The 15,636-nt window shown below is 42.1% G+C and overlaps 1 protein-coding gene across 2 annotated transcripts in view; it reads left to right on the top strand.

Annotated features, from left to right (window-relative positions):
- ddb1 (damage-specific DNA binding protein 1) overlaps positions 1–12,302 on the top strand; it is a 56,809-nt gene extending 44,507 nt beyond the window's left edge. The window contains exons 23-27 of one of the 2 annotated variants that reach the window (XM_063881875.1): positions 806–915; positions 3,142–3,311; positions 6,728–6,830; positions 7,517–7,640; positions 11,633–12,302. In XM_063881875.1, coding sequence (XP_063737945.1) covers positions 806–915; positions 3,142–3,311; positions 6,728–6,830; positions 7,517–7,640; positions 11,633–11,716 — 591 coding nt within the window. In that variant the 3' untranslated portion in view covers positions 11,717–12,302. Of the gene's footprint in view, positions 1–805; positions 916–1,098; positions 1,288–3,141; positions 3,312–6,727; positions 6,831–7,516; positions 7,641–11,632 lie in introns of those variants that run through there. The other variant, XM_063881876.1, reaches the window with a different exon arrangement.
- Positions 12,303–15,636: the final 3,334 nt, after the last annotated feature.

Raw genomic sequence — 15,636 nt, 5'->3', positions numbered from 1 at the left:
CCCTGTTAACCTCTAATAAACATATTGTATTCTACAGACGAGGCGAAAAAACCTATTGAGTCCCAAATTGTATGTTGTGGTTACCTCATACTCCAACTGTCATTTTTTATAAAAATGACAGCCTGCGTCATTGGGGACAGCTTCAAAAGGCTCAACAAATGGAGCTGAAATAAAGTGAATATTGGACTTGAATTTTTCAGTTTGCCAAGAACCTAACATCCCAAAAAGACAGCTGTTTTTCTAAAAGTTCACCAAGACCAGTTTCTTCTCGTCTCCTCAGGTTTCTAATATAACGGAGTAATAAAGCATATAAGTGTATCCCCCAACATGTGAAACCATTCCTGTAACTTGAATATACTTCTCTATTGAATCAAAGTGATGTGAGGGGAAACAAATGCAGAAAGTTAAGAATCTGCACTCTTGTCTTTTTAAATATAACAATACAGAGGTTTTTTTTCTTCACTAAAGCTTCTTTGGCCGAGCATCCGTCACAGTCTCTAATCACGATGCTCACAGAGTGCAGGCCTGCATAGATAGTGCAGATGCTCCAGGCTTTTGGGTAGTTTCTTCCTTTTTTGTGGTGTGCGAGTTCTTTCAAGGGTGTTTAAAAAGTCTATTATGGCTCTTGTAGTGAAACACACTGGCGGGGGTTTGGATCTCAGCACTTGTGTGCAGTCAGCACTTCTTTTCTCATAGATTATACAGTATTTACTCGGAGGCAGGAACCGCACTGCTATCGGCCCAACTCCTCCGCGTTGTTTACCGCTTTACACAACATATCTGATTCTTCATTTTTTTTGCTCAGATTGCCCGTGACTTTAATCCTAATTGGATGAGTGCTGTGGAAATCCTGGATGATGACAACTTCCTGGGGGCAGAGAACGCTTTCAATCTGTTTGTCTGCCAGAAAGACAGGTAAGGAAAACAGTCCTTGTCATGATCCTGGTTTCGTGTCTGTCATTTGTTTGTGTTTATTTTGAAAGGTTTTTCCCTCTTGTGTCAGCTTAAGTTTCACTTCCTGTCTTTAGTTTCCCTCCTTTCCCTGATAGTTTCATTGTGTTCACCTGTTGCCCCTGTGTTTCTTTAATTTAAATAAAGCTCGCCTTTTGTTTGGACCCATACCTGCCTCCCATTCATTTAACTGCACTTGGGTCCTGTTTCCCCAAACCCTGACAGTACGACCGAACCAAAGATGGACCCAGTAGTATGTTTGGACGATGCGCTGGTGGAATTTTCATACAAAATTTTGTGTATTTTGGGAGAATGGAGGAAAGCAGTTTCTAAAGAGGCTCAAGATTCAGCTCTCCTTCGTGCACGTCGGGAAGTGGCAGGGAAGCCATGGTTCGTGAGCTACTGTCGGAGTATTTGAGGACATTTGTCACATCCCAGGAAAGACTGCACCCTATCCTGAAACCTTGGGTCACAGCAGTGACGCTTCCGGCTCAAGCTGCAGCCAAGCCTCCTGCAGCCAAGCTTCCGGCTGAAGTTTCGGCCCTAGCCGCCATATTTCCAGCTGCGTCCCGGCCGACTTCAGCCCCTGCTGCCCTGTCGGCGGCCCGGCCGACTCCAGCCCAACCTGTCCCGTCGTCTCCAGCCTGGCCTGTCCTGTTGACTCCGGCCCCGCCTGTCCTGTCATCTCCGGCCACACCTGCTCTGTTCCCGTTGGGGGTCCCACCGTCACCTGTTCCAATGGGGGTGCCGCCAACACCTGTTCCTGCGCCGTTGGGGGTCCCGCCGTCACCTGTTCTGATGGGGGTCCCGCAAACACCTGCACCTGTTCTGTTGGGGATCCTGCCTTCACCTGTTCTGATGGGGGTCCTGCCAACACTTGCACCTGCTCCGTTGGGGGCCCTGCCGTTGACTGTTCCGATGGGGGTCCAGCCAACACCTGCTCCGTTGGGGGCCCCGCCGTCACCTGTTCCGATGGGGGTCCCGCCAACACCTGATCCTGCGCAGTTGGGGGGCCCCTTCATCACCTGTTCCGATAGGGGTCCCGCCAACACCTGTTCCTGTTCCGTTGGGGGCCCCGCCGTCACCTGTTCCTCCTCCAGGCCGTCCTCCGGAGCTGCCTCGCCGTCCTACAGGCCATCCTCCGGAGCTGTCTCGTCGCCTTCCAGCCCGTCCTCTGGAGGCGTCTCGCTGTCTTCTAGCCCGTCCTCCAGAGGCGTCTCACCGTCTTCCAGTCCTTCATCCAGAGGCGTCTTGCCGCCCTCCTGCCCGGCCCCCAATGTGTCCCCGTCGCGGCCTCCGGCCCCGTCTTTGGCCCCGTCTTCGTCGCCGGCCCTGTCTCCGGCCCTGTCTCCGGCCCTGTCTCCGCCCCAGTCTCCGCCCCAGTCTCTGCCCCCCAGAGTTCCCTAGCCTCGTCCTTCGCCCCTGTCTCCGGCCCTCAGTGTTCCCCCGCCGTGACCTACGCCCCTGTTTCTGGGGCGTCACGGCCTCTGCCTTGCCCCCGGGTCGTCCGCCCGAATCCCGCCTCCGGACCCCCTCCACCCACCCTTTTGGCCTTGGTCAGGCGTAATCGTCTCGTCTTTATACACTGAAATCAACATTAGAGGTTGTTCTTTTTTATACTGAGTCCCACGATGCTCCTTACAGCAGCATCATCCATACAAATGTGTTTTAACTCCATTGTCATTTGTTTTGTTGAATGGATGACTCATTTCACCACGTAGCTTTTAGCTACTCGGCTTCACATCCCACTTCAGTCATTTTTAGACGAGTGTTGATTTCATAAAAAGGAACAAAGATGTGGTCTGAGAGTGGGTGTGTCACATTATGCCAACACTTATTATCCACCTAATACATCAGGTCGCACCACTCAATGCTTTTGACCTTTTTATTTTTGATTCTCGTCCCCCTCCCCACTTTTTCTCACCTTTTTATCCATTACTGCGCTGTCATTCTCTGACCTTTTCCAACACTTATGATAGCTCTGCACCTCTTTTTTCTTTTGATTCATCAGTCACTCTTGCCCCTTTAAAATTGTCTAGCTTTGCCATCTATTTATTTTAGTTTTACACTCGCATTTGATCGCTCCTGTCCTCACCACTCTACTCTACTCTCATATTACTTTGTTTCGTATTCCTAATTGCTCCCTCTCCCCTGTTTGTATTTCTCTCCCACCGTCCTTCCTGCAATCAGTGCGGCCACCACAGACGAGGAGCGGCAGCACCTGCAGGAGGTGGGGGTCTTCCACCTCGGGGAGTTTGTAAATGTCTTCTGCCACGGCTCGCTGGTGCTGCAGAACCTGGGCGAGAGCTCTACACCAACCCAGGGCTCCGTGCTCTTCGGCACCATTAACGGCATGATTGGTAGGCCAACGGACAATTTCACACAAGCATACACACACAAACACACAGAACTGTTCCTGCATGTATAACACCTGCTGTACTAAATATCAACTTTTATTATGAACCACAAAAAAAACATGATTTTCTTTTAAGGCAAGGCAAGTTTATTTATACAGCACCTTTCAACACGAGGCAATTCAAAGTGCTTTACAGAAATGAAAGACATTAAGAAATAGTGCATCGGAAATGTATTTTAAAATGGCATTTGGCAAAACAGCCATTAAAAAGGGAAGATAATAAAATAACAAAGGTACATGAATAAAAGTTGCAGTGTTAGATATGAATAGTTTAATTAAAAGCAGCGGCAAAAAGAAAAGTCTTCAAGAAAAGGTTTAAGTTGACCTCAGGTGTTAAATTTAACTTATTAAAGGAATCTTTTAATCATCTAAGGAAAGCTCAACCTTCAGTCATCATTCAGTGGAGATGAACAAAATTTAAGGTAAAATTACATTTAAGAAAATCAGCAGCTTCCTCTTAGAAAAAGCTGCCCCTGTTCCTCAAGATAATCATCAGACTTCTCTTTGAACAGTTTTGTTTTACTTTAAGTAGAAAACAGTTTACATCTGAAACAGTGATTAATTGTGATTAATTCAAGTGAAAAGAATCTACTCTCAATAGTTGACTTTCAGTCAGCAAAATGCCAGAAAGCAAACGGCGTGAAGATTACATTTTAATGGTTCCCAGCCACTTGTCAGTGTGAGGCTGTAGCAGCTGACCTCAGACCAATTACAGAGTACACAAACCTTTGTCAAAACCATTTATTCAGAGCTCATATTTCCATTTGAGAAAGAGCAAAGAGATATTTTTTACACCTCATTACTCAGATTAAAGCAGTATTTTTCAGGCTGGCTTTAATGATGTCAGAGCTGAGAAATAGAAAGTGCACATCATTGTGACACAGCAGTAATTTACGCGATGCGCCCTCACAGCACCAACAGCACAGCACATTATTCCACCTCAACACCTTGTGTTATTCTTTAAAAAGTCTCCGAGGAAAGTTTACCAGGAAATGAGAACCACCAGTGTACAACCCAGTAAAAACTTTCTGAAGTAGCCCGTTACACTGAAATTGGCTTCAGTCAGTAATGAAGAAAAACAGCTTGGGTCGTCTTATCGCTCCTCGACTTGTTGTGATATATTAGACGGGAAGAAGCTGCGGGCCACACGATTATTCTGCCAACCAACAAGTGGACCAACTCCTAATAAACTTGTTGTGTCTTTATAACCTAGACATTGTGTGATGGATATTACAGATCAAGATGGCTGTGTATGTATACGTATACTTAATCTGTATGTACCACTAAATTAAAGAAATGTTATGCCTTTACCATCAGACTGGTCACTGAAATAAAATAAAGCAATGACATGACCGTACTGATTATGACATCACGGCACCAAACTACTGCTGAATGAAAATGATTAGTTTGTGCTCTTCGACACCGTTAACAGCATGGTTGGTCGGCCCCAGGGAGAATTTTCTCAACAAAAACCATCATGACCTGTTCCACTCTCTTTTTCTTCTCCTGTATTTTTAAAGGCAAATTTAAAGCATCATATATTTCAGTGTTTCATCTATTTCTGAAGTACCTGCAGCTTTACTCCTTACTTTAATGCAGTGGTTCTCAAACTTCTACAGTCCCCTTGGGTAATGGAAATATTTTCGAGCCCCCCTGAACCTAGATTGGTAGGATTAATTGTATGTAGTTGTACAAACATTTTGAGGTACTTGTACTTGAGTATTTCAGGTTTTGCTACTTTGTAATTCCACTATAATTCAGAGGTATATGGTGTACTTTTACTCCACTACATTTATTTCATCCTTTTATTTACTTTACAGATTTGGATTAATGATGTGAAATATAATCAACCCTTATATCAGACTTTAGTATATCTCCCACCTTGCGCGTAATTGGGGCAACAGAGCTTCGATTTATGGCAGAAATCTGTGCATTTCTCCGTCTGAATATGATACGTTTTGGCCAGCTGCTTTGACCGATTTCTCCTGTTTACGCGAAATTACTGCTGTCAAACGAGCGTTGTCCACATCGAGCCTTGTAGAGTGTACGTTTGAACACTCCGTGCTCCCTGTCCCCGGCAGATCTCTGTGTGCACAGGGCTGCAGTGCTGTCTGTGAACAAGCAGCCCGCACACACACACGAGAGAGAGGTCTCTCTTGAGAAGAGAGCGGAAATAATGATATTGCAAGCTAGAAACTTATTTGGTTCGATAAAATGTGCAAGATAACTTTAATGTAGCAATAATAAATAAGAAATCTATAACACAGCGCAAACAATGTTTGTTTACAACTTCCTTCCCCCCAGTTTGAGAACCACTGCTTTAACGTCGCTCAACATTGTTTTTAATTATTTAATTTTGATGGTTGATTATTTAAAACGTCCGTCTCGCAGTGCGCAACATTTGCACCACATTGGTGGACAGTTGAGTCCAATAGGCTCACCCCTCATACTTATAAAATATTACTTAATTAGTTCACGTCCAGGCATTTCTCGCATTCACAAAAATCCACGTGTATAGATATATATATATATATATATATATATATATCTATATCCTTTTTTTTAATATATAGCAATAATGCTAAAAATGGGAAGATTTTCTCCATTTTGTAACTCTTTGAATATATTATCTATGAATGTTTGACTCTTCGCCAGTAAGTGAGTTAGGTAAGCCGAGTTAGACAGAATAACCTTTTTTAAGGCATTGGGAAGTTTTTATGGCTCTTTTTTTTCAACTTGTTTTTTGGGAAATGCATCATAAAATGAACAACTGGTATGAAACAACTAGATTCATTGATAATGAAACAATCACTAAGAATCCACCAGGTCGTTTCACTTTGTCCCCATCCACTTCCTTGGATTCTGACGCAGATAAACAAACTGCTTTGGCAATCCCTGTTTTTTCACAAGTTTGTATTTTTTAGTGCGTTGTCAATATCAGCGCAATTTATTCCCCCAGAGCATTACACCGAGAACATTTCACTCACTTGAACATGAACATTTTTAAAGGAGAGCACGCTACTCCCTAAAGCTTTGTGACATTTGCAGGGACATTTCTCTCAAAATAAACCGTTTTAGAATGGTCATGAATTATTGACGCTTTCAAATCATGCTACTTTACTCCCTACATTGTCTTAGCTAACAAGCATGACAGCTGCATTAGGAGACTTGTGATGACACTAATGATCTTTTTCTGTATTTAGTATAAAGCTTTCATGAGTTCTGTAGTAAATCCAGTGTTGCTTTCTTCTCACTGATGATGAATCCAAAGTATTTTCCATCTGCTGCAGTGAGGTGTGGTTTTGAACCTTCCAAAGGAGAGGCTTGTGTTGATGTTTGTGTGGTCTGTGTGTGTGTTAGGTCTGGTGACGTCCCTGTCCGAGGGCTGGTACAGTCTCCTCCTGGACCTGCAGAACCGCCTCAACAAAGTCATCAAGAGCGTGGGGAAGATCGAGCACAGCTTATATCCTTCTTATATGTTCACACCTTTGCTCTGCATCGTTCACCACCGGCACTGACAGGTTTGGTTGCAGCAACTATCACGCAGGGAAGTGACAAAGTGATGATGGAAGCTTTTAATTGGCTTCAAATGCATAAGCTTGTTTATATGAACCCACGATGCTGAAGGGTGTGATGATTTGATTTCTATATGGTTTGAATTGTGCTTACATCATCTAAATTATTTTAGGTTTAAGACCAATTCTCAGAGAAATGTTTTAAACATTGCTATAGTTTCTAGAAAATGTTCAGTTTTCATAGATCTTTTAGATAAAATGGTGAAAATTAAGAAAATATTTGTCAGAATTGTGTGATGAAAGTCACTATTGTATTCCAACAAATCTGAAACTGTTGCCAACTTCCATAATTTCAATGATTTTTCATATGATGATATATAAATGAAGGGTGATTGTAACCCAGATTAACTGGTGGTGATTTGTTATTGACATCTCAAAGTAAAATCCATTTGCAAACTTTAAATACCATGTCTGTACAGATTCACCCAGCGACCTGATATGTTTTTATTGGACTTCCTACACATACTGAATTTATTTTGACTGTGCTTGAGGTAAAATATGTGATAATGTATCTAAAGTGCAATCCTCAGGCGAAATAGCATCCTTGTATTGATTTTCCTTGACTCCACTGCACCTGGAGGTCCTTCCACACAGAGCGCAAGACAGAGCAGGCTACAGGATTCATCGACGGAGATCTGATCGAGAGCTTCTTGGATCTCGGTCGAGCCAAGATGCAGGAGGTCGTCAGCACTCTGCAGGTAGGAGCTCAGAGCCCTCGGCCAGGCTCACACAGGCAGAACCAGAACGATCAACGCTTGTTCAATTTTGTGAGCACACTGGATGTCTTGATACTCATGGACATTAAGCACTAAGGTATCAGGCATATTCAACATCTTGATCATTATCAGGTTGTGATAACAGCTTGTGGTGACCTGTTATAAACCCAATTATGGGTTTATAGTGCTTTCTCAAAATTGGATTAAGGGGGAATCTAACTGCACCGCCGCTACATAAACGGTGTATAATCTGTGTGTAATGTAAAATGCAATTGGGCTGTAGTCTGAAATTAATCATAGGTGTTTAATTTAAACCAATTAGCGTGGCATCTCATATTCCCATTAAAAGCCAGGTACAACAGTGCCCGGCACATAGCTATTTAAGTCTTGGATTTGGCAAATTGCAAAAGCGACTTTGCACAGCAGATGTATTTGCGACTGCCAAGTCTACTGTCCAATTCCCCTGTCCCATCCACATTTCCATTTGACTACATATAAGGACATGCATCAAAAATATATATAATTCCTCTCCAGATGCGCTATTGTGATTCCCAAAATTATCAAAGTCCTTGTATGATAATAAACATTAAATATAGTAAAACATATATTGATAAATAATGAAAAGTGTATTGCTTTTCAAATGCACTAATGGGGGAATGAGGCTGGACTCGGCTGCAGAGGGGCAGCCAAAATGTGCTGAAACATCAGCCCCAAAACATGTCCTTTCAGACATTGCAATGAAACATGTGTGCGCCAGATGGGGAGAGAAGACGCTGAGCACACCAGCACTTATTGCTTTTCATTTTGATATAAAAAAAACGTGTGTGAGAGCCTCTGAGTGTGTATGACAGAGGGAATTTGCTGCTTATGACTCAAGTCACGTCTCTGGCAGTGATCTCTCCGGTCAGAGCGGTGACCAGAGGAGCGGAGGAGCGCTGACAGCATGCCGCAGGTCGAGCAACACAGAATGCCTGAGAGGCTTACTTCATTATATTCCATTATAATTTCAGTTGTCACCTTCTGCCTGCTCATTGCATTTCCCTTGACATATTTAACATTACCACTACAGGTTGGTGCTGCTGTGCGTCCATATGTCAAAGCATCTTAATGACGGCATTTGAATAACAGCAAAATACTTGCCATTAACCTTAAACTTTTTTTTTTTTGTCAATGGCGCAATTTCTTTCTGCAGCTTAATGGTAGCTATGCCTGACCACCCCCCATTATAAGACCAACACACCCTATGGTGCATAGTGGGAGTTAGTAGATTTTCTACTTTCGCAATGTTGGAGCTAGGCAAGAATATGGGAACTATGCTGGTCTAAAACTAGCGCTGGCAGTGGCGCTGCTTTGCACAGGTGAAACATACCTGCAAACTAGTCACCTTTCGGCGAAATTCGCCGTTTTCAACTCAAAATATGTCATTGACGTGAATCGTGTAGATCCGAAGAGGTTTTTTTTAGGGGGGGGGGGGGGCTGACCGACCAACCAACCAACCATAGACTGTATAACCGACTGTATAATGAGCAAGAAACAAGTTTGCTATCTTCACAATAAATAAAATCTTTGTTCAAATGACTCGCGTTCCACGACCACCGACCAATCATAAGCAAGATAAACCACAGCGCGCGCTTTTTTACCCATCGGTCCCTCTTGGAGTGGAGTGCTCAGTCGTCAGCGAGTGGTTCTTCTGGACAATTACAGATACAAGTTTTGAGGTAAATCTAGTTGCAGGTAATCTGGCAAAAACATTGTATGCTGTATCATTTTAACGTTGCTGAAGTAAAATTATTTTAGCCAAATAAAGTGTATTAACATGCTTAAGCTTATCAGCTTGTTAGGTTGCTAGCTAACATGTTGAATGATGATTCATGATTCGTTCATTACGGCCGTGGACCGATAAACACTCAGTACCGTACGCACACCAACCGGCATTTGCGTGTTCCGTGTTTAACACTGGCGTTACCGCTGCTTAACTTAAATAATGAAGAACTGCTTTTAAATACGACTTGGCCGAGATCTTAACGTGCTATTCATGCGTTTCCCATGAATAGCCTACTACTATAACTCGGAGCGGAGCAGGATATAATGCGCATGCGCGGCGTTGCTAGGCAACGTGTACAAAGCGAGAGTACAGGTCGTTTTGGTCAGAGCTATGAAGAGAATATATTTGAGGAAGCTCATACATATGATGGGTCACCTGCTGCCACCAGATGCTGACACAGACCAAGAAATTCTGCGTTTCAATGTTGATCAGGCGCTTCCCAGTTTTCAGCATGGAGAGGATGTTGTCAAGTGGTGGGCCGTCGTCTTCAATACAGGGAAGTACCCTGCACTGTGTCAGGCAGTCAAGGCTGCCCTCTCAATTTTCCATGGTGCCCTGGTTGAGTCTTCCTTCAGTGTCATGGGGACCATCATTGATCAACGATCAACGTCAATGAAGAGCTCCACCCTCAGTGCTGTGCAGACTGTTAAATACACTTTGCAGACCAGGAACCAGACTGGGGTGGAAATGTTCAGAAGGGATGATTTGAAGTTTGAGGAGGTAGATAGGAGGTTGTGTTTTAACATTATTGCAGCTGGAACTAGGGACAAAGCCCAACGACAGGAAAATCAGCTTGTAATCAGAGAAAGGAGGGTTGAGTTTGGCTGCCAGCCATCTACCAGTGCTGCTAGTAATAGGGCAAAGGTGGTGGAGAACGATAGTGTGGCCCGAAAGAGGCACATTGCCAAGCAGCGAAAACGGGCCCTTGAAAGGCTTGTCCAGGCCAAAAGGATGAAAAAATGAAAATAATATTACGTTGATATGTTGCCAAATTTGGCCAATGGGATTTACTGTTTACCTGTCCTGAATGCTTTTCACATTCTGACTGACCAGTTTATGGGTCAATAAATGTGCCATTGTTACCATAAGAAAAGGTTGTCTTTTCCCTTTATTTTCTTATGGGAGTACACCAGAATGCTTAATTTACATGTTAAAATAGCTAAATTTGGCTGGGGGGGGGATGCCCCCAGACCCCCCTACAACAGTTTAGTTTGTCACCTTTTTCAGCCCTTCTGAGTTTGCAGGTATGTGAAAGAAAAGGCCCCGGAGATGTCAGACTGTTATTAGAGTCCGGGCCCCTGCTCCAATAACAGTCGAACCCAGGGGAGAAGCAAACCAAAACTGTTGTCATTTGTTTATTTGGCTTGAAGCGGCGTTGAACTTTAAAGACCCTTTTGACAGTTTTATTAGCTGCTCCTTTGCTTTGTGAGTGGGAACTGGGAATGATGTTCATGCTAGAACAGGTGGCAAGATCCTTTTTGGCAGATAAACATATAATAAAAAAAAACTTTTAGCTAACAAACAAAGAATGTTCCTTACTTCCTTCTTAAGACTTCTATTTGGACAGTTTTCTTGCCAGGAAACTCCTACTGGCGCTCGGTCATTGTACAACAAATACAATATGTTGTCGCTTCAGTTGCTCACTTACATTCTTATGCAACTAAAAATATACACCTTTTAAAATAATTACTGGCAGACCTGTAATCTTATTATCTGTGATAAGTGCTGCACCTGATGATTACGTTTATAATCAAAATATGATGATAAGCTTGAGCTATCAGAGAACACTTAGAAATACCGATCTTAATCTCCTAAAGTCCTTCCAAGAGTCTTAAATATAGCTAGGTATCATATTGAGGGGCCATACTGTCAAAGGGCAGGGTGTACAACAGAACAGAAGACAACCAGATGATGGTCACGTTGAGATGCAGAAGAAGACTGGTACTCTGAGAAAATGCATTTAAAACTAAAATAGGGAACGTATTACAATGTGATGATTTTTATGAGCTTCTTCAAGTATCTTGATATACAAAACATTACCAAAAGAAGGTGAAACATTTTAAATACTATTGAAGAGCCTTTCCCTCCTCCCCTGTTTATCTGTTCTTTGAATGTGGAGGCTCATTGTTTGTTTGTTGTTCACTTGCAGATCGATGATGGCAGCGGCATGAAGCGTGAGGCCACAGTGGACGAGGTCATTAAGATTGTGGAGGAGCTGACGAGGATCCACTAACCACGTCCCACTCCCACTGAGTGAGAGGAGAGTGCCCGAGGTAGAGCGATGGTCAAAAAGCCCAGGAACGGTTTGGGTTTCGCAGATTTGTAAATACTTATAAATAAGCAGTGCGTGCATGTCCGTTCTTCAGACTAGAATGATTTTTAAAACCGGTAAGGCACTGACTGTGCCGCACGTTGACATCAAACCAGAGTCTCCAGGCGAAGTGCATAGCATCCTGTTTGGACGACAATAAGACCAAAGTGAAGACATTGGTCTGTGTGTGTGTGTGTGTGCGCGTGTGCGGCGTGTGTGTGCGCGCACGCTTGTGTGACTGCGTCTGTGTGGAGTATCGTGCGACTATAAATAGGAGAAATCAGAGATTTTCCTCACCAAAAACATTCTCTGGGATATTTGTGACCATAACAGATCCTCTACCTAACCCCGCAGTTTAAATCTGACTTGCTTTCACTTTTCAAGTTCTAGTTATAGTCTGGAGTTACCACGCTGTATGAAATCAAAATGAGGAAAAAGATAGATTTATAGCTATTTTGTCTCTGTGATGTTTTCTGTTTATTCTAATAAACGTTGCTTTAGTACTGTTGACACTTGTGTTGTTTTTTTGTCCTCAGAACCTGACGCTCTGCTTTTATAACACTTTTTTCAATTAATATGCTTAATTTGCAGAGCGAAACCCAATAAAGCACAATTGGCCCCCTTTAAACTCCTGATCCCTCACCTAGCTCCATCACCATGTGTTTTTGCTTTTCACTATAACATTATAATGAATTACTTCTCCCAGCCTACTAATGTCAGTAGTTTTTTTATTTTTCTCTAGAGGTATTCACCAAAAAAAACAACATTTGCAGCTCTCTTTGATGTAAAGTGCTCCAGGTATTCAGGGCTATTTTTTGACCATGATTAAGGCAGTTATTTGAAGCTCTTTAAACGGAATCAACTAAATATGAAGCCTGTTTATTCAGCATGAACCACTTGCTTTTACACAGAACATTTTTATGCTTCTATATAAAACCGTTTATATACACTTTAACAAACTGATCTCTGCAACGCTGATCTTGACCTCGTTTATCAAATTAAAACAGCATTCCGGCCCGGTTTAAAGTTAAAGCAACCTCACGACACGTAGCCCACGCAGCCTTAATAAATGTGTTTGTGTGCATACTAACACAGGGTTTCCTTCTGCTGCTCAAAATGCTGAACTTTACTGTATATTGCTTTCTCAAGCAGCTCATTAATATTTGTAATGTGCATACTTCTTTTCATCAGCAGTAAAACGTGCTAAAAAATGCAAGAAACCAGCTCTTTCAGTCTAAGATATCAAAGGTGACAGACTGAATTTCTGGCAGAGTGATGTTACAAACCAGCTTCAATCACAATTCTCTACAGCGTTGCATTTTTAAACTGAGGTTACTGAAGCCAACTGGCCACAAACTGGCGGTAGACACATCCTCTTCCAGTTACACAAGCTATTTCTGTCCTTCTGACACCATCCTGAGGCAAACAGGCTTTTGTTTTGCTCTTCCCCTGATTCCCTATTGTTTGCATCCTCACCCCTCCTTATATATCTTCACCTGTTTTCTCAATTTGAATAAATATAACAGCTTAACATAAAACCGGCAAACATCATCCTGTTCTGTTAATGGTCGATAGCGCTTATAAAGACTGAAGAGGTGAATAGAAATGGAATAAATGAATAGTAGAAGCTTCCTTTTTTCCTTGATGTTACGTAACATTTTCATTTAAACTCATAAGGAAAACATGCTGGTGGATTCATATTTTAGAATATGTGTGAAGTAGTTGTGATAACTTGTGTGTTAATGCAATACCAAGGACACACTAGAAAGTCTATTCTTGCTCTTGTCATATAAAAAGGCAATTACACACATCTACCCATCCGCTTTAAGAAAAATAACCCTTTACATCGGTATCAGTGTTACTGGTCTTTAACTCAAACACATATACATCTTTAATGGCATTGTGTTGGTGTGGATTGATCTCATTCAGGTGGGGATTCACGGATGCTCTAAAGGTGCTGTAGTTCAGAGAGTATTTGTAAAGGTTGTCCAATATAAAATAGAAACTTTTTTGAGACTAATGGATCTACCGGCTGGACTACTAAGCAGGCCAGGTCAAATCCCAGAACCAGGGCCGCATTCACAAAGCTTCATAGTACAAAGTGATGAAATTCTTAGAAAACTCTTTGAATTATTTTCCTTTGGAGTCAAGACTAGATCCTGGTAGCTATGAAAGCTATTCACTTAGCATTTAAGAGAGCTCCAAAGGTGAAGCATTGTTAGGAGCAGGGGGGAGAACCTTTAAGAGACTGAAAAGCTTTTGAAGCAGAAGAAAATTGTGGGGAAATTGTGTATTAGTCAGCGATAGGGAATATCCTCTCAATCGCTGAAAGACAGTGAGTTAATAAAATGTTACAAATTAGATTGTGGCGTTCTAATGTGTGTGGTCGATCTCATTAGAGTGTTGCTCACTTCACCCAAAGCATTAACACCAGGAATCAAAGTGATCACAACACCAAGACAATACCCTTTCATCAGAAGCCGTTTGCTTTCTGTATGGTAGATATACCAACGTATGATACCAACCAACGCTGCTACTTGTATTGAATGGCATTTACAGAAGTCGATGAAAGCTGGACCTTTTTTCCCTCAGAACAAATAAATTACGTACTAATAAAGCATGGTAAATAAACATAAGCACTTCAAAATAACAACTATCAGCATGTGAATAGGCCACTGTGCAAGTATTACTGTAGTGCCTATGTGTTGGCTAGTTATAGGCTTATAATTTATTCAACGAAGCTGTTCATTACATTGGATAAGTAGCATTCCAAACAAAACATGTCTTAATACAGTCTTTATTATATGATAAAGCTCTCCATTCTGTGCTGAGTATCAATTAGAATGCTTTAACACTTTGTTAAACATTTTAACTATCACCAATCTCATCTTTTTAAAAGAATCAGTCATATCAAGCAACCTCCTCACTCAAAAAGTTCTGCATTTTTCTTGCTCAGAGTTGCCAAAGGCAGTTTCGAAAATTAACTCCAAACTAGAACTCTTTGCTAAAGATTTAGAAGCATTTGGCGGCAGTGGATCAATCTGTAGGGACTTGGTCATTGAACTGAAGATTTACGCATTGATCGGGTCAGTGTGGACTGGTAGCGGAAGAGGACCCAGTTCACCTCCTGGTCACTGCCCTTGAGAAAGCCACCATTCATAATTCTTCTAAATTAGGAGAGTATTGCCAGAATGACATTTACTTTGCGTGGTTGAGAGCAGGAGCTAAAGAAAAGCTTAAAAGTACATTTTAGTGAGTGTTGCTTGTAGATTTTGGAGTTTAGCCGTTACATTTGTGGTGTTAGAGACTGTTTCATCAGCTGCAAAGGGAAAATGTGTTGTACAATGTCAATTCAAGCATTTTATTCTAAATTAGTAAAAAAGGTTATCAGTGCCTTTTTAAAATAATAATTTACATCAGAATTATCCCTAAAGCAACTATAACACCCAAGGCTTAGCTTTAGTCAGATGGTTTTCTATATATGGAACATGAGTAGATGGGTAGTATAGACGATCAAACATGTAATCCCCAAGCAGACCTGCATAAATGTCAACAGTTCAAAACCAGTAACAACAGAGCCTAAATAAAATAAAAAAACAAGCATTCCTACAAATGATGGTTTTACATAACAGCAACTCACTGGAGGTAGCAGGAAAGCCGCGGTGGAACTAATGATATTAAAGATGGCTGAGCTTGTGTCCCAGGAAGATGTGCGAGTGAGCTATTATCCACAACACCAGGGTCCTGCAACTCACAATTAAATGGATAACAGCGGTAATTAATGTTGTTGTTTGCACCTGCTTCTTTTGTGCTATGAGGGTTTAAGCTTCTGCAGCAAGGCT

The sequence above is a fragment of the Eleginops maclovinus genome, chromosome 4 (genome assembly GCF_036324505.1).
Source record: "Eleginops maclovinus isolate JMC-PN-2008 ecotype Puerto Natales chromosome 4, JC_Emac_rtc_rv5, whole genome shotgun sequence".
NCBI lineage: Eukaryota > Metazoa > Chordata > Actinopteri > Perciformes > Eleginopidae > Eleginops > Eleginops maclovinus.
The sequence above is the reverse complement of the archived record's forward strand: the minus strand, read 5'-3'. Positions and strand labels throughout refer to the sequence as shown.